A 19,281-nucleotide genomic window follows, 5' to 3' on the forward strand; every position below is an offset into this window, starting at 1 on the left:
GAAGTCATCATTCTTTTATTGCAGAGTTGATACTTTTGAATGACAAAAGCATCCAGGAGCGCTAAAGATTTTGGGAGGGAGGGGAACTCCAGGATGTTTTTGGAGGGAGAGAATAAAATGTTTCTTTCGTAAGGAATCTTAATTATGTTCAGTTGACAGGTGCAAGAACTGTTTGGATAGATGGTTTTCCTTTGGGATGCTTGATTTTTTAGAAAGGAGTACTTTATTTGAAGGAGTATTTTGCATTTACTGTGGGGCTTGGCTAACTCGTGGGGTGGTGGCTGAGGGGAGGGAGGGCTGTTTGTGTGTGTGTCGGGGGTGCATGAAACTTGCAGGGTTTTGAGATCACTCTGGTAAAGTATAGTCTAATAAGGTGCGTTGACACAAGGAATTAACAGAATTAGTAGTATTATTACATGATGGGGTTTTTTGGCAATTTTAAATTGGCAAGTCCATGTTGGCTTTGTAATTTTGATGATCGCTAAATTGATTTTTTTTTTTCTAAACTCTGATTAAGCCCTGATTGTTTAGTCTCTGAGCTGTTATGATCAGAGTTTTCAAAGGCAGTGCAAATGACTGCTGAAATCCCAGGGCTGGGCTCTCATCTTTGAGTGGGTGAAAGTGCTGGAAAGTACATCAGAAATTCTATGCTCCTTGGATTTTACATTCTAGAGGTCAAGATGGGAGGGATTCCCAATTTGATAAATTCTCCTACATTCAGGAGATAATCAAGCTTGTTCCCTATAGCCAGCTTCCCCAAACCTCTCGTTTTGGTCCTTTTCTGTTCCCTAATTGGAGCTGCCTCACCCTGCAGGCTGTGCTCATGGCATGCGCTGCACGCCTGCTGCTCTGGCCAGCACAGCTCTCCGGTGTTTGCATTGCACTGCTTCCAGCAGCCGGCCCAGTTTGCTTTAGTCATTGAAATTCTGGCGGAGCCCACTTGATTTTGTTTGTAACTTGAAACAATTTCTCTCAGCAGAGCCCCAAGGCATGAGGATGGCCAGCCCCAAAGCCACTGGGCTCTCCTGGGAGATCACTTGGCTTGCTTTTGCTCTCTGTGCTCATCTACAGGTAGGTAATGAACTTGTTGCTGTTGTCATTCCTGGTCCTCTCAGGTGATATTGCTGCACACTTTGCATGGCTGTTTTTAAATAGAAAACTGCTGAAGGGGCTGCACTGTAATTAAAAGGCTCCCAATGAGAAGATTTTCCTTTCACCAAACCTTCAAAGACATCAGTGTGGGAAGTGAACATTCTCTCTCTTGCTCAGTATGTTGTACCTGACTTTACCAAAGGGTGGTGACCAAAGGGAGATCTTGCCAGATGTGTAATGCCATGGGTCTTTCTAGGCAGCACAGCTGTTCTTTGCCCCTGGGAGTTCAAGCACCTGATAAATGTTAAGGTGTACTGTAAGTGACAAACATTATGGAAATACCTGGGTAGAAACATCTAAAGCATTTGGAAGTGGGAAGGCAGGGAAGGTGGCCCAGAAAGGTCTTTGCTCCAAGTGTTCAGTGAATACAGGAACCACGGAGGAAAAACCATAGATGCCATCTGATCTATTGCCTGACACATGAGCCTAATCAGTTCCAAGAAGTGAGTATTTCAAGAAATATGGTGTGCTGGCGTGCCGCAGAGATGTTGTTATAGTATGTCATTCTCCATACGGATAGTTCCCACAGCACAAAATGTTTCAAGGATTCTTCAGTCTTAAATACACACAAATCCAGAAATCCTTAGAAAAAGACGGCTAAATAAACTGAGTTTTATTTTTTAAAAAATAAGTAGGAAACTTTTTTTGAAGCACTGCAGTAGTTTTCAACAAAAAAGTGAAGACTTTAAATAAAATCAGTGTTGATGTGTTGCACTGTTTGTTCTATTGCAATGTGGAAAAAGGGAGCCTGGTGTGCTGGGCAGTATACAAATGTACATCCTGATGAATTTTGAATTGAAGAACAGTACAGCAGGCAAAAGTGAAGTCTGAAGGAGTATGAAGAACTGAGGAGGCTGCACTAGACAGCTGAGTAAGCTGTGATCAATTTAGGGTGGACTTTGAGGTTCGAGGTGGTGGGAATGGGGCTCCAAGGCATCCTTAGTAGCACAGCTGAGTGCTCTGTGTGCTGTGAGTGATTTGGCAGATGATGAACACCTCCTCTCGGTGGATTATGGTTACAGCTAACCAGTACACTGGTTACTTGAGTAAAGAACTTGCCGTTACAGTAAAAATTCACCTCTGTATTAATTGTGCAGTAAAACACAGTGCATTCAATGCATGTCTGAGCAGACAGGGCCACAGTGGGATCTGCTTTTTGCCTGCATGTTTCTTGTGTGAGGACAAAAATGTTACAGATTTGCTCTGCCTGTTCAGCTTGTGTTTTTGTGTGCAAGCAGTTGAGTGGTGCTGTAATAACCAGCCCTATAAAACACTCAGAAAATAGTTTATGAAGTTCCCTTAATAGTTCTGTTCAAGAAGAGAATAGAAGCTCGGAGAAGGGAAATGTCAATTTCGTTTTTGGGCCTTTTGGTTATGAAGGGACCATTTTTTTGCCTTTACAGTATTTTTCTTGTATTTTTTTCTTTCATATTTTTCTTATTGCAGAGCTGGAACCAGTAGTGGCATAGTTTCCTCTTCTCCACGAATGGTTTGGCATAGCTTCACTTGTCTCTTTATAATAAAAACAACCCAAACACATTGTAGTAATCAATTGGCTATTGTGAATAGCTTTATGAACATTTCAATCCAGGTCAAATTTTATGGTCTTGATTGTCCTTTAAAATACTGTAATCTGTTTGTCATATTTGAGTCATTAGCACTTAACCCCAATCTTGTAGGCGGCCTTTTTGCTCCTAAGGTTTAGGTGTTTTATCACAATTTTAGGCACATTAAAGATATTTTATATTATTTAACATAACATTTTTGGTATCCAATAACCATTAATTCTTTAATTGGTTGCTTGGGGCCATACTGTATGGACCACACACAGCCATTTTACCCTAATATTGTACGGTAACTTCCACTTCTGTTGTTTTTGGCTATTAAAGTGCTTATGTCTGGAGCTAATCAATTAGAAACAATTGGATGCTGGGCAAGGTCACAAGTCTATGTCATATCACTTATGTGCAATTGATTAATTTCATCCTGCTTGAGGCAGGTACAGAATAAAATAATGACCATTTAAAAAGAATGTGGTGGGAATGTGGTATGAATGTAATGCAAAGAAAACTTTAACATGAGAAGTTGTGAAAAAGAGGTAGCTGTTCCTGAGAAGCAATGGAACTTAACTTTGGTTATAGGGGTCCCTTCTGATTCTTCACAGAATGGTAGCAAGCAGTGTGGTGTTTAGCTGGGCTCCAAAATTATCTCTGCCCTTGCAGATGTGCTGTGTCTCAAATTTGACAAAATTATTTTGTCAGTGGCAAATTAGTAGCTATACTAGTAGCAAATAAAACTAGTAAATTAGGTTTCCTAGGACAACCCAGGGAACAGTTTACCCCTGAGCATTGCTGAGCTGCCTGATTGGTAAATCTGCTCTGTGACCAAGAGCAGAGACATAAATCACTCAGGAAGAGATCACTGATGGGTAAGCCTTGGCCAAGTGTAGAGGTGACCTTTTCTCCTATGTGCCAATATAAATGAAACTAATGGAACTGAATTAGTCTAAAGCCAGTGGTAATACAAGCAAATTTGTATGTTTTTCTTGAAAACAAAAAAGATACTCCTCTATCAAATGATAGCAGCAACATGGAATAATTAATTGTTTCTAAAGATTTAAATGATGACTCTATTCAAAGAAGTTACTGTAGTCTACAGATTATATGTATTTGGGAATGTTAACTATATCCCTAGACTTGAATTTATTGTTAAATATTGTGTAAAAGGCTCCTAATTTCTCCTCACGTTGTAGCAGGAGAGCTATTAATTCCACAGATTTTAGGGGATGGTTAAGCTAACAAAGTAGAAGTGTCCAAGTCCAGTTCTGCTATTCTGAAGTGATCTCTTGAGTACATGTTGTTTCATATTGGTAATTGAAAAGGCAGGATGTTCAGCCTGGTAACCAATCTTTCTTAACCTTGTTGATGGTATTTTATTACACCATTCAGCTAGATGCTGTTAAATTTGTTATGAAATGTATGCAGGACTGTATATCTTTATGGTCTTACTAATGGATTACTGGCAGGAAGAAATGATGGCTAGCAGATTTGTATGGGCAAATATATATCAAGAATTTTACACATGGATTCATTTTAGATTTATTCTCTGGTATGTTGTTTTCAAATCAGGAATATGCTGATATTTTTGTAGGTTCCTACAATCCAAATGAAACCCTCTACAAGTCAGTACATTTTGTCTCCAAAGACCATGGCTTTGGTAATGTGTGCAGAGGGAATAACAGCAAAGACACCATGTCTGGATATTTAAGAAGCATTAGGTCTTGGTTTCTGTGGAAGGGAAAGTTTCATAGGTCATATATTCATTCAATAAACTGTTGGTTGCTTCCATGATTTATGTTCCTGCAATTCCTGCCTGTATTATGGTCTTTTCTAACTATCTGTGATATTTTGGAAATGCAGGATATACATGCTGAAAACATTATTGTCTTCAAAATGATTCTGCCATAACCAATCTGCCAAAAACTACCAACATAGTAAATGTCTTTAAGGCTGAGCTTTGCAAGGCCAAAAATCTGATGTCCATTATAAGACCTAGCGGACTTGGAGACCATCTTCATGGAAAACCTTTGGATTATTGTTTTACAGTCACTGAATGTATTGCTCACTGATGTCCAGATCAGCTACGTGCTGATGAGCTTTATTATGAGCTACGTGCCCTACCACATCCTTAAGTCTCCAGAAACCTTGATCAGAAATATCAGGATGAGATTGGCAAGTCCTGAGTTAAATCTGAAGCAGTTTTCTCTTTCTGTAGGCAGGTGGCAATTCTGCACCCATCTGGAGTTTTGCCATCAGCCTCAAAAGGCCTGTGGTTTCATTCTTAGTGTGAAGATTGAGTTGCTGCTTCTAAAGACAAATAACACATCTGAAACTGTGTGCAAGTATTCTGATTTAAAATATTCATTGCTATTGACAAGGTTGCAACTCAGTGACTGCATTACCAGAAAACTTATGTTTAAGTTTCTGAACGTGCTTTAAATTTATGACTGGTAATGATTGCTCAGCCAGTGCTCATAGAATCTGAACTGCTGTTACCCTCAGTTTACAATCCAAGAGTGGAATTGCCTGAAAAATTGATGCATGTGTCTTGTGACTTGAGACACAAACTATGTATGAATACTTTTTAAAATGTAGTCATAAAAAATTAAAGTCAGCTATGGGAGGTGACCAAGAGTACAGATGTCATCAATGAAGGCATCCCTTTACTCTCCAAGTTATTTGTTACTATGATAATTTCTCATGAAGTTACACTGAAAGTTGGACAGAAATTCTCAGATCAGTTGTATGTAGAGCTGCAAATTGTTGTTTCCAAGACCAGATATCCAAGATTCTGGCACATTTAGAGAAGCCTTAAGAACAGGAATAATATCTAACAACTGCCAGTGGCTTCTAATTTCTCTTGAAAGAGTAGTCAAGAAATGAAGGAATGGCTCTAGGATGATCTTTGGTTTCAGAAGATACTGGAATGCTTAGTCACTGATAATTACTCATTCAGGTCTGCTTTGTGCAGCTGGGTCCTTCATATTCCTTACCAAATTGGGGCATAAACAGCTCTGAGGTGGCAGTTCTGCACGGTGCACCAAATTCCGTTCCTGCCATTGCATCACAAAAAATGTACATGATTTGTTGTACTGATATTAAAGCTCTTACTTTTCATCCAAAATTCAAGATTTAGCCATCCAAAAGAATGCATTTTGCTTCAAAAGTATATACATTTTAAAATCTGAGTCCTTTTTATTTGCTGTTACTTCTAGAGCCTGTAGGGTTCACATATTTGTCTTTACCTTCGGTTTTTGGACTTGAAGCTTTTCTTTAAACAGTTCACCTGAATCCCCAGGAGCTCTAATGTGGCTTGCAATGAAGTAGTAAAGTATATTAATTTCAGTGATACTAGGAGCAGAGTCTTAATTGTGCCTCTATAGTTGTTTGTACTGTAAGTCTCTCCAAGGTAGATCATATTGTGCAAATGTTGTACTTTAGTCAAGTCTGTGTGTCATCACAGTTTTATGCAGCTGATAATACTGATGGTAATTTTGTGGCCATGAACAGTCCAACACAGTCACATTTGAACAATTCCAGTGTAGTTCTTATTAGGCAAAATCTCTGCAAAACAGAGCCGGTTTGTGCATGGTGAAAGAATGGGTTTGTTTTTGAAGTACAGTTTGATAGTGAGCACAACATTCCGGAAAGGACATTGGATATAGCCATGGCAGCTCTGGAGAGGCTACTGAGACCCACATGGGAGCTCTTCAGCACTGCAGTTCTGATATGCTCTGTGCACTCACTTCATTGTCAGTGATAGACAATAACTCCTTTAGGTTTTGACATCATGCACATACCTTTCCTTCCCATAAGGGGAGCACTTGATATTAGCTGAAGGCTGTAATCTGTCAAGTGCTCTTGCATTTAAGGGTCAGATTTTCAAAATGCCCTCACTCCAACTTGTAGGAGGAAGGACAGTTCTGTGAGCTCCCTTTTGGATGATGACAGGCACACAAGAGTGCTAAATTAATACAGATAGAGAAGGGTTTTCAGAAGGGTTTGTGGAGTCTTTGTTTTGATGACTTTCAGTAAGACTTGAGACATTAAATGCAAACACTGTTAAGTACTCAATTGCATTGGTAAGTGCTTAGCTGGATTTTTCAAAACAAGGTAAATTTCAATTAATCTAATGGGAGCCAGGCATTAGGTGCCTTAGGCACTTCTGAAAACTCTGGCTAAGTATTTTTCATCATATTTAGCTAATTAAACCAGAGCTTCCACCCTTAAAATTCTTTTGAAATAATAGGTTTCTGGTGTGTAGATTCTAGTATTTGAGTGCGTATTTGATAATATTTAAGAAGTGCAAGTACAACTGTCACATGTTTATAAAGGGAGGGCAGTTTTTGAGAACTTGGCCTAATAAATCCCTTCCAGGCAGCATATTACATAAAGTGTTTAGCAACAATGTTATTTCTGTTTCTAATTTTGTATTTATTAGATTTAACATCATTATGGAGGGAAAATGGAAACAGTATTTTCAGTCTGTTTTGAGAAATGTGGTTTCCAAGAATTGTCAGTTTGTCATGCTTCTGGATGCACTAGAAACACAGTGAATGCAAGGCAGCTCGACAAAATTGTGAAACAATATTAAAACAGCATTTATGATTGCAGTTACTAGATTGTTGTTGTATGCTAACTGTTGTCATTGGTGTCCTGGTGGGAGGTCCCAGCTGGTTAATGAGGCTGATTTGTAGCATTAAATAAGTGGAAATTTTGTTTATATGTAGAATCATGTATTTCTGTGTTTATGTAATGGCGGTTTTTTCTGTCATCAGGTGCTTTGCCAAAAATTGAAGCTGCTTAAAATTTACAGGATGCATCCTGTTAGTGCATGCAAGTAAAGCAGGGTAACATTTACAGTGTGTATGCGTGAAAGGACCTGTAGAGGCTCACTGCATAGTAAATCAAGGTGTAAAGAGGAGAGTTTTAGCTGCCTGATCTCCTGCCTTTCAGAATCATAGAAAAAAGATGGGCATGGACACACCTGCACTGCTACAGAATGTGAAGAGTGAGGCATTATGTTTTCTCAGTCTCTGGCAATAAGTGTTTCCTGGCCTGCACCTTGCTGAAGCTCTGAGAAGATTGCAGGAACTGGCTTTATTCCCAGCTGGCTGATTCAGCAAGAAATTAACTTAACTCCAACCCCCCTGGTTTTGTTGCAATTTCCCTGCTGGTATACGTGGCTGTTTGAGGCCATCTGCTGGGATGGAGAAATGGGAAAGGATGGGTTCTGGTTCTGATAAATTCAGATTTGCCTCTTCTGATGGACATTTTCTTTGCTTTCTGAGTTACTGCAGCCTCTTGTGGTGTAGCAGTGGAAGCAGAAGGCTGAACATCTGTAGACATATAACAAATGAAATGTGCTAATATATGATTTGGCTTCCTCTCCTGAGAGTCTTCTCTTATTAGATGTTTTCAAGGTCTCATTACTCATTTGGTGTTTTGTTTTCTGGGGTCTTCAAATACTTTTAAACTGTTCCCTGGTTGAGTAACATGGATGTTGGCTGAAAAACCCAATAGCATGGTAGTGTCTTCAGTATTGTCTGCTTGCTAGGTGATATCCTAGTTGTAAACTGCCAGGTACATGTGACATATTATGGATTCTTTCAGCTGATCTCATCAACATTTCTTTTGAAAGCAGGACGGAGAATACATCTATCCCTGGAGAGATGGGCTGTGTGTGCTGTATGCTATGTCGGGGATTTTGCTAAAGCCACTAACTGATGAGACTGCTTGAACAGGCTCTGGTTTTGTCCCCTGATTTTATAACTTTATTTATATAAATATAAGGTGCTATATGTGACTAACAAATTACATGTTTCCTCTAGACTGGTGACTCTCAGGTAAGTCTTTTCATAGAACAGCAATGTTAACAATGTTAATTGAACGTTAGGAAATTACACAAAAGGAAGGTGTAAGACAAAGCAAAGAGTTTCATCCTTTCACTGTATGAATTCCTGGTTTGCCTGTGCTGTGCACTGTATACAGTTCAGATCCCTTTATGAATGGGGGGGGAAAGGTTAGGCAGGAATCAGCTGGTAACTTCTTTCTTTCAGTGTAAGAACTGAGTGCCTTTAAGTAAAACTGCTACAGAGAGATTGAAACAATTAAAGGTGGCTTTCTTCTGTGTAATGGTATTTGGCACTCCTTCCCATACTTTTTGAATAGAAGGTTACATGGATTTCAGGGAAGATCCACTCCATAACACTATACAGATGAACCCCAGCAGGCTGGGAAGAGTGAGGCCAGGAAAGGATTGCACCATTCTTGCTCTGGACATGGTTTTCTGGTCCAGTTGTTGGCTGCTGTTGGAAGCTGATAGACTGCATTGTTCCTTGGTCTGAACCAGTTCAGCTGTTTTTAGGTCATTTTGGTGTTTCTTGGGGCTACACTTGAGGATCATTGAGCTAGAACCAATTCTAGATGTACTGTCAGTTATGACTCATAATTTAAAAATTAACAAAGAAATGCGTTCTCCAAGCTCCAGGAGTATCTGGAGGATTGTCCTGGATGTAAGAACTTGCTCTAAACTGAAATGGGTGCCTGCATTCGGAGCTTTTTTGTGTCTGCCTGAAATATTTTTTTATTTTTATATCGTTATTAATTTTTTTCATGAAAAAACTTTTAGGATGCTTCTGGTATATTTTCAAATGCTAGAATTTTAGAATGATTTTTAAAGTATGCAAGGAAATTCAGGCTTAATTGCTGGAATAGCTGCTTGTTTTTAAACAAACACTAGTATTTCCTTGAGGAAGATAAACAGAGAAACAGCTTCTGATGTTTTACTAAATATGGCTTGTCTTAAGTTCCACTTTCATGATGTGATTAGTCCTTCTGTAAAACACAAATATTCCAGATATTTTCCCTGCACGAGAGAGCACTTGCCTTCCCCTCAGTGTGAAGCTGCACACCCAAATGCTTTTCCCGTTTCCTTTTCCTCCTTCTTTCAGTTAAATTTGGAACACAATAGGTTTGTTAAAACTGTAAGGAAAATCTCCAGAATGCTATCTCAGTGTAGGGGGTTTTACCATGCAGCTCTTTATCTTCTGCTAGGAGGGAACTATAAATGTACTTTTGATGCCAGGAGTTGGGCTTAAAATGCTGTTAGTTATCTGGTGGGAATAGATTTGAAAATTAGTAAGCAATTAGGTCAGTGGGCAAATACACTTTACTTAATGTTGTAAGTCTCATGGGCCTTTCCAATATCCTGTTAGCATCACCTGTTCTTAACACTCAACCTTTTAAAGCTTTTCCCTTATGCAGTGTGACAATGAAAGGGAAAATTTTGTTTAACTCATAAATGAAAATTAATAATAAAATGTTAATTAAAAAACCCCCAACTTGCATGGTTTCTCCAAGGGAAACAGAGATGTTCTCAGAACACTAAGCTTTTCTTGGAGAAAATTTCTTCCTGTAGATAACCATCTTGAGAAGGGCCTTAGTTGGGATAACAAAACATGTGGGTTTTGTTCTGATCTTTTGAACTTGCTTGAATTATGTCCTTAGCAGACATCAATGATGTATTTGTTTGTAATTGCTTATTTTTCTTGCTGAATTTAGACCTCTGTAAGCCATCTGTAATGTGTCACATAAATGCCACCATTTAGAAATGGGGGAAATGTAGGAATTGTAAACTTTCTTTTTCACTATTTCAAATGTTAAGGCCAATCCTTGAGAGCACTGAAGAAAAGACCTAGTCCTCTTCAGCCGTACTGTTGAGTATCTCATCATGCCTTGCCTGCCAAAAGCTCACTTTAAATCAGTGATAGTATGAGAGCTCTTGTACTCCAGAGGCACAAAATCCTTCATGAGGTTGCTGTGCCACAAGTGAGACCTTATTCTGTAAAATTCAGGCTTTCTGCTTCAACAGTACAACATTCTGCACTTGAGTACCAAGTGAAGTCTGCAGGCACTTTGCCTGAGACATCAGTGGGAGTTTTTCTGGAGTAAGACCTGCCTATAGGAAGCAAACTGAGGCTGAATTTAATTAGTGCTAAATAGCTGGCTATCATATTTCCTGTTGTGTTGTGTGAATCAGTCCATCTCTTCATCATAGAACTGCTAAGGACAGATGGCATTTAAAGTGTTGCCTGCAGCTGTTTTCTTGAAAAATGGCTGTATTTGTCTCTCTGGGAAAGAAAAAAGAAAAAGTAGATTTAATAAAGATAATTTTCCTGTTGCTTATAAACCTTGCAAAAGTTGAAGTGCATTCCATTTTTTTGCATGTCACTTTTTTACTTTGTGTGTCACTGAAGACCTTTTTATCAGGGGTTACAGTCCATCCCTGCTGGCAGGAATTCCTCTGAGCTGCTGTAGAGGGAAACATCAAAACTGGTCCTTAGAGCACGTGCATTGTTTTTCAGGAGAACTGAAGAAGAACATGGAAACTCACTTTTTAAAGATCAATATGTGGCTTTTTGCCAGAATTATTATATTCAGAAGATGTCTCTGAACCTTTTGAGGGGTTGCACTCTCCTGCTGCATGGTACAGTTCTGAGAGTGAAGAGAGGGAGACACGAGCTCACCACCAGTGAGGAAGACAGAGCTGATTTCTACATGTTAGCAGCATTTTGTCTGTGCATATGAAAATTGACATCATGGTGTAGGAATGTTGACCGTGTTTTGCATTTTGCTAGCTGCACTTACTGGAAAGCATGTGTTTCAAAGGGAGTTTTCAATTTTTATGTCTTTGCTTCCATAATAGCCCAGTCTTATTTTGAATGTAGACTTGAGCTATGAATAAAATTTAACTCATGGAGTAAGATTCCTCTGGCACAAAATGTGAATGAGTTATGCAAACATTAACCAGTAATGTACATTATTGTACATCAGAATAGTCAAAGCCACTTTAAGTTCCACTGTTACCACTCAAACTTGTCTTACTCTGTTTGAGAATGCCTTACTCTGAGAGTAAGGATGCTGAGATTGGCTTTTCTCTCAAGAAAAGCTGCAGTAAGTGTGGAGAAAGCTTAGCTGGCTGCACAAAACCAACCCTTTGGTTGTGGGAAATTTCCATGAATCTGATTTCTTAGTTCCCGATGGGTCTGTGAAGGAAGGGAGCTGAGAAGTGAAGAAAAAAGACTAGCAGCAAAGAAAAAGTGGCACTAGCTCTTCATCTGGAGAGTAATCATTCAGATAAAATTGGCAAAATTCAATTAGATTATCTTTCAATAACGTGCTGGCTTCTCTCTTCGACCTTCATAATCCAATTAATTTTCCCAGAGTTATACACTGTAGAAAGTTGGCAACCCAAGTTTCCCATGTCATCAACTCTATCCAGTCTCCTGAGAAAGAGTTTTCTGACTGCAACATCCTTGCACCTGCTAGTTCTTCCCCAGCTCTTCCCAAAATCAGACTGCTCTGAACACCTTCATGTATTTATTCCATGTTACTGAAGCAATTTATTGACTTTAGTAATGGGATTCCCCAGCTGACAGGAGACAGGCCCAGTTCCATTAACCTGTTCTTGTGATGAAGGACCCAATTCTTTTTTTCAGTGTCTTGGATAGATTTGAAAGAGTTAGACACAGATGTAATTTCTCACAATATAGATGTCTTTTAATGAAATTCAAAGTACCTAGTACCTGTTAAACAGTCTATGCCTTTGCCTGCAGAGAAAAGTTATCCCATTTTCTCACAAGGAGCATTTAACAATCCCAGAAAAATGTAACTCTCTTCTTCAGTGGTGCTGTGCAATATCTCAGTCCACTGCTGAAATGTTAAACTTTGTTCCTATGTGCATGCTGTGTGGAAATACCTGCATGTGTAGCATATGTGATTGCACTAATGAAGTCTCAGGCAAACTGAGATTGTCTTTAGTTGAGTTTTAGTCTGAATTAAGTTTTAGACAGCTGCAGGTTCCTGATGGAATCTGCCCTACATACGAGTTAAAGGGCTGCTGCATAAAACAATGATTTGCCCCAGCACTACTTTTAGTTGACAAATTAGACACAATCAGAGCTTTTTTCACAGCTAAATAAGGATATGGGTCGATTGAAAAAAATGAGGAATGATTCATGTTGAAGGGTGATGCATTTTGCTAGGCTGAATACCTGCTCCGGGGCTTGCAGTGGCATGATTGGTTTTGTAAAATAGGGGCCTGTTTCAGGATCTCTTTTGTGTTGGAATTGACTCTTGGAATAAAGTAGCTTAGAAAAAAATCCTGTTCAGAGCTCCATGATTAATATCATTTAGGTCAGAAATAATATATGGAGCACCTGAATAGAAATAAAATCTCGATTTCTCAGGACATTCTTGATTCTAATGGATCTTGCTTTCAGAAATGCATTAATCTGTGCAGGTATTTGTGTTGAAACTTGTCAAGTTCTGTTCCTTGATACTTGTTCTATTCAGCTTTTTAAATGCTGGCGTGGCTCATCTGTGTCCATTCCTCATGCTGGAGGGCTGCCCTAGCCAGTGCAGTTTCCATGGGCTGTCAGCACCAGAGATCTCTGCTGCAGAAGGGATTTTTCCCTCTGTGGATTTGTGGGTGAGGTACTCAGCTCTTCCCCAAGGCTCTGGAGCTGCAGGGGCCTCTCAGTGGGATCAGTGCTGGCTGCTGTGAAGGGCACATAAGAGCTTGTGTTTTTCAGAGTCATGTAAGCTGAATGGCAAGGCTCTCACCTAGCTGTTATTTTCCTACATCTTGGTAATGTTTATTTTTTTATTTGCCAACTGCAAAAAATTTAATGATTATTCTTAATATTTCGTCAGAACATTTCCCCATAAACAGCTGTACTTCAGATATATCTCAAATATTCAACTATTAATTGTCATGATACCTACCTGTGACTTTTATTGTGTATTTCTAGAATCTGATTTCAAGGATGGCAACAACTGTACAAGCTTTATTGTTAGGGGTGAAATTTAAACTTTATTGGGATTAAGTGTTTAATAGTATAATTTGCTGCATATGTTGCAGATACAAGCTGCTATGAATAGATCCTCTGTAAAAAAAAAAAGCATTTGATATGTTATGTATGGACTTAAATCCAATATGTTGTTATCCTTAACTAAAGGAAATTATAAGAAGAGATTTACAGGGAAGGGTTTATTCTATTAATTTTAATTTCTTTAAAACTTTTCTCATCTGAAGTTGAACTTGGTTTCTGTATTTTGACTTTGTTTAAAATGTGCTGTACATAACTTCCTCTGTTCCTTGAATATTATTCTGAAAATAGTACAAATTGGCTGTTTTTCATCTACATGAGAAGATGAAGATACAATTAGTAGCAGTAGGTGGATTATTTATTTAAGTGGGATGCCCTGATTTTCTATTTGTCCACTCACAGTAGACCTGAGGAGTTGAGCACAAGGTTTCCTGTTACATTACTAGATTTAAAAAAAAATGTCATTTCTATACCTTGTAAAGAACTGGGAGGGAGCCTCTCCCTTTCCTACATGGCTTTGACCCCCAGCCTCCCAGGAAGTAGTGGTACAGAGCACACTGATTTAGAGTAGGCACTGGTTTGGATTCTAATGGCTTTTAGGTAATAAAAATAGGAATGATTCTGTGTCTGTAAATGGCAGAAATGAAGAGTCTTGGTCTATTTTGAGATTTAGAGACCATATTAAATCTTCTTGGCATAGAACTTTTGACTGGGAGATTTAGTTATTGTCCCATACTTCCTTTTAAAGTGTGTATATGCTTCTTTGAGGGTTTTATATAAGTAGGTAATCAGGCTTTTTTTGGGGGAAATTGCTTGCATTTTTTTATAGGACAATTTGCAGTCAGTACCTTTGTTATTAAAGCTGGAGTGACTCAAAATGAGGGAAATTGCTGCATGCATTATCTTAACTCTAGGAAAGAAAAATCATATAGGGAAGGGATAAGTCTCACTGAGTAATTTTTGAATGGTTTTCTGCAAGAGGACAGAAAATTTTAGCCCTTGTGCAATGTGTAGGATTTCCTTCTGCCTTTCCACCAGGAACTATAAAAAGGTTGTATAAAGACACAGAATAATTACAGCCTGAGTCAGGCCAGCAAATTGGCTTTTTCACTATAATCATGATAAAAGAACATCTTTCTTGGCCAAAAGGACTGGGCTATGAAATAGAGATGTTCTGGACTGATAATTCCAAGTACAGCCAATCTTGCAGAGAAATACACAGGTTAAGATTAAATTTGGATCTTGTTATTTAAAATGGATGCTGTTTAGGCTTCTTATAATAGCATTTTACTCTGTGTAGGGTGCAGAGGAAACCAGGCCTGTAAAAAGTGCAAATGAAAAGAGGAATACTGCCACAGCTAACTCCAGCATGGCTTAACAGTGAGACTCTTATTGTTTGCAGTTTGCAAAGCAGCAGAGGATGTGAAGAAATGTATAATTATGCAGGATAAGAATAGATCAACTGAATCAGTAAGATCACAGTATTTCACACCACTGCAAGTTCACCAATGAAGGTTCCAGTTTCAGTAGTTTCTGGTGTCATGGTTGTCTTTAGGCTGAGATGTCATAGATGTATAGGGCAAAAGGAATCTTCTGCAATTAAATAAAAGGGCAGATGAATTTATTTCCCTCCCTTTGCACAGTCCATTGTTCTTGGATTCTGTCTGTATTTTGAAAAGTCTTAGAATGCTAAAGACAAACATATGAGAATCTGGAACCATGCTAAAGCTTTAGATACTGAGCTGTTAGGGTTGGCCTCCGAGCTCACATTAGCTTGTACTGGCAAACTAAGAGCTGACTGCGGATAAGAAAATTCAGGGGAGGTTATTGCCACAGATCCTTCCAAAAGTGCTCAGGAACAGTTGAAAAATATTCTGTAGGAATAGTGCCCCTCTGTAAATCTTTAAAATTAAACTGTGCTGTCGAGAATTCTGTTTAACCTTAAGTGCAAATGGTAGTGGTAAAAGAGCAGCTGCTAGATATAAGAGTGGATGATCTTGCACCACTGGTTAGACATGAGGCATGTACTGGGGACTCCACATTCCCCCTTGCCCTTGCTGGCTTTAGAAGTAGTGAGCAGAGTATCCCATGTCCTACAAGAGGCATGACAGTTTTTCAAAGGCAAGGTCAAAGGGAAAGGAACAAGATTATGTGTACTCTTTTAGAATTCAGTATATAAAAACTGCTTTCGAAAAGCTTTTCCTTAGTAGCCGTCCTACTTCTGAGAAAAATAGTGGTGTTTTCCACTTGGCTGGAGCAGGAGAGGCTGAAGGACTCACCTTCTAAAGGATGTCCATGGCACTTAGAGCTGGTGGCTCATTTTGCATGCAAGGCAGATGTGTGAAGAGATTTGATTGTACCAGCAGTAACAATAAATCAGTCCCTCCACAGCCTTTACTGGTCAAAGCAGGAGGGTTTTTCAGTAGCTTAACTACAGTCTCTGCTTTGTGTTCAGCTGTGGATCTCTAAGTTTCAGCTGCTGGTGGATTCAGTGAAATGCCAGGAACTTGGTACCTGCTGAAAAGTTATCACCTCCTCTAGTCAGCTTCTTCAAACTGCTGCTAAAGAGAAGGAGACAAGACCATTTATCCTACTATCCATCTGCTATGCCATCGTAAATCCAGCGTGATATTGTGGAGTAAAATTATTCTGTTAAATTTCCTGTAGAAAGATAATCACAATTGGAAAGCAGTGCATGACTTATGACATGTCTCAGCTTGTCTGTCCTGGGAACTATCCATTGTACGTACACATCTGCTTCTGTACACCCACACAGGATGGGAAGATATTCCTCCACAGGAAGGTCTTCCGTTCCCTCAGAATGCAGGTGGTATGAATTGGCAAATCATGGATTGTGGATGTGGGGGCCAAGTTCCCAGAGCAATGCACACAGAGTGAAGCAATTCACTCAGCTGCTCGGATGAGAATACAAGATGAGTGAGTAGGAATACAACCACGTGGCCCATCTTTCTGTGTTCCTTCTGTGATAGCTGTTTCACTCACTTATACTTGCTACTTGCTGCATTTGAAATCATGACCATTAGAAGACTAAAAATGCTATGTAATGAGATCAGTCACAAGAAAGACACCTGGTGCTTAAAATATTTAAAGAAAATGCAGAGCCTTTAATAGGGCATCATACATTTTTAAATTCCAAAACTCTAGACAATGTCTTGCCTTTGAATTACAGATGTTCCTAAGTGCTGTCCATTTTTTATCCTTTTTTTTTTTGTTCATTGAATGCTGTTCTGTAATCACCTGGATAATTTTAAAGTTGCTTAATGAAATTTCTTTGCTGGACGTGGAAGATGGGTGACCAAGTTGTAGTATTGAAACTATCCTGATTAGAGCAAGCACCCTGTTCTGAATTAGCAGTTTCTATTTTCATTTTATGTCTGACTGGCTCAGCTGTGTCTTTTAACATTTCAGCAATTCTGGTTCATTCAGAGGATTTATTTCATTCTTTCCAGCAGCAGGGCCTGTGTTTATCTTTTCTCACCTCAGTAAGAGCCCTTTCTCCTTCACCATATCAGTCCTCCAACATTACTGTACACACTGTATAGAAGAACAAAAATGAGTCATTAAACTAATGATCATTAGTCTTAACAGTTGTCAGTGAACAGATGCCTGCAGTGCCTGTCATGTGAGCTTTTAATTGCTCTGGGGTTTGCTGCTAAAGCAGAGTAATCTAAGTAGTGGCTTATTAGTGAGTGTACATGTGAAATGCTGTCAGTTAATGCTGGCAAATGAGTTGTGACCAGGAAGGGAACAATCTTCAGATTAATGGTATGTCCTCTTACACAGTTGCACTATTTGCTTTTTGTTCAGTTATTGAACCTTTGTCTAGTTAGTGTTTAATTTTTAATGCTGGATAGTGTGTCTGGCTCAGTGCAATGCACAGTTAAAATTTTGCCCTGCTTGAGATGCTTTCACTGGCAAGAGAGAACGATGAAATACATTTGAACAACCACCCTTTCTCTCCTGCAGAAAGTGAGAGGAAACTGAAAAATGGATGGATGATAAATATCAAGACTGGCATCACTGGATTGAGGGAATAGTTAAGCTGAGGTTTAAAGGTAGCTGAATTAGAGTGCTTGGAGAGCGAGTCATGGTGTTTGAACAGTGGACCTCAGTCTGGGAAACCATTTCAGCAGCAGCACCTCAGGTGGGAATGATGGTACTGGAAGTTACTGTCAATAATCTCAAAGTGGCAGATGAATGATAAGACAAAAGTAATTTCTTAGGGAAAAATGGCTTACTGTGAAGTAGCATGCTTTGCCTCATTGTTGGTGTATCAGAATTCCTGACACCAGTAAAGCACAAAAAGCTTAAAACCTCTAGAATATTTGCAGAAATGCATTTGAGACTTAGAGGCTGCGTGCCACGAACAGTTTCTTTCGGGAATTTCTCTTTAAAGTCGTGCTGAAACAGGTGTGCACACGTGGAGGGCGCTTGGCTGAAAGGCATTCACCTCATGTGCCTTATTAATAACCTTAAACCAACATTCCTACAGCAGAACCGTGACCATTTAACTGCTTCCTTATTGTGAAAATGTGCCTGACCAACTCAATGTGCAAGGCTGCTCAGTCCATAAACCCTGCAAAGGGACTTACTGCAGTGGAGAAAGAAGAGTAGACAAAGAACTGGGTTAATATCACTAAAATTATCAGAAGTAGTGGAAAACTAACAGTGGAAAAATCACGTTTTCCTCACCATGTGTTAAATGCATTCGTGTGCTGAGCTGTTGGAAATCCTGAGTGAGCTGGGAGTGAACATCTGGCTGGGGCATTTCTCTACAGTCTGGTTTCTTCCAGGTGAGAGAGGTTTTGTCAGCTAAAGGTAACAGGGAGGAGAACTATTTTGACTATTTACACTCTTATTCAGGGTGGTCTGTCTTCTGTAAGTAGAATTTGGGGATACACCCCCCTCCCCAGCCCCTCTTTAGAGAAATGTTGACAAGATGGTAGCAGGCACTCTCAGTGCTCAGCTGAGAAAGGTGGCTGAAGAGCAGTGTTAGCCTAAGCTCTCCTGTGGTCCTTACAGGCCTATTTGATCATTGAGAATCTTTCTGATGGTAGATACTGATTATCAGAAGCTTTCTGTCTTCCTGATCTGTCCAAGTTGCTTAGTTGCATGCCCTTTGGGTTCTCCTACTCGAGTTTGGGCTATTTTATCTTCAAAAGAGTTGTGCCAAAGATGTATTTTCCTGCTGAGAAATATTATTTGAGTTCTTGGTGGCTGAGACTTTGCCTGTTTCCAGGTCAATTTCTATGAGGAGAATTTGTAGTCATTTACAGTAGCAGAGCAATTCCATCCATTTCTTCTACCTGTTTAGTTTATGATAAACACCACACTGTTGCTGATGACAATATTGTATAAACAGTGTGCAATGAAGAAAAATTACTAGTGCTAGGGCAGCCTTTTTGGGGGCTGACTCTTTGCCAATTTTCCCCTGCCACCTGAACCAGAAGCAGATGTACAGAGATTGAGGGCAGGGAGAAAACTCCCTGTTATCAGCAATGAAAGGCATGGCAGTGCCCTGCCATATATGATAGAGTCACTGTTCAGGTTTCCTCACGTGACAAAATCTTTGGTTTTAATTGCACTCCTGAACAACTTTAATATCAAAATCTCCAGCATTTAGCTCTGAAGTGTATAGTGGTTTAGGATTCTTTTTT

At 39.3% G+C, this 19,281-nt stretch overlaps 1 protein-coding gene across 1 annotated transcript in view; it reads left to right on the forward strand.

The window, feature by feature from the left end:
- Positions 1-996: 996 nt before the first annotated feature.
- The window catches only part of ADAMTSL3 (ADAMTS like 3), a gene marked incomplete at its 5' end in the record, with an annotated part of 171,025 nt that continues 152,740 nt past the window's right edge, over positions 997-19,281 (forward strand). The window contains one exon of the mRNA XM_082290374.1: positions 997-1,071. Within this exon, the coding sequence (XP_082146500.1) occupies positions 997-1,071 (75 nt within the window). The remainder of the gene's footprint in view (positions 1,072-19,281) is intronic.

This window comes from Coloeus monedula, assembly GCF_965178545.1.
Source record: "Coloeus monedula genome assembly, chromosome: 14".
Taxonomy (NCBI): domain Eukaryota; kingdom Metazoa; phylum Chordata; class Aves; order Passeriformes; family Corvidae; genus Coloeus; species Coloeus monedula.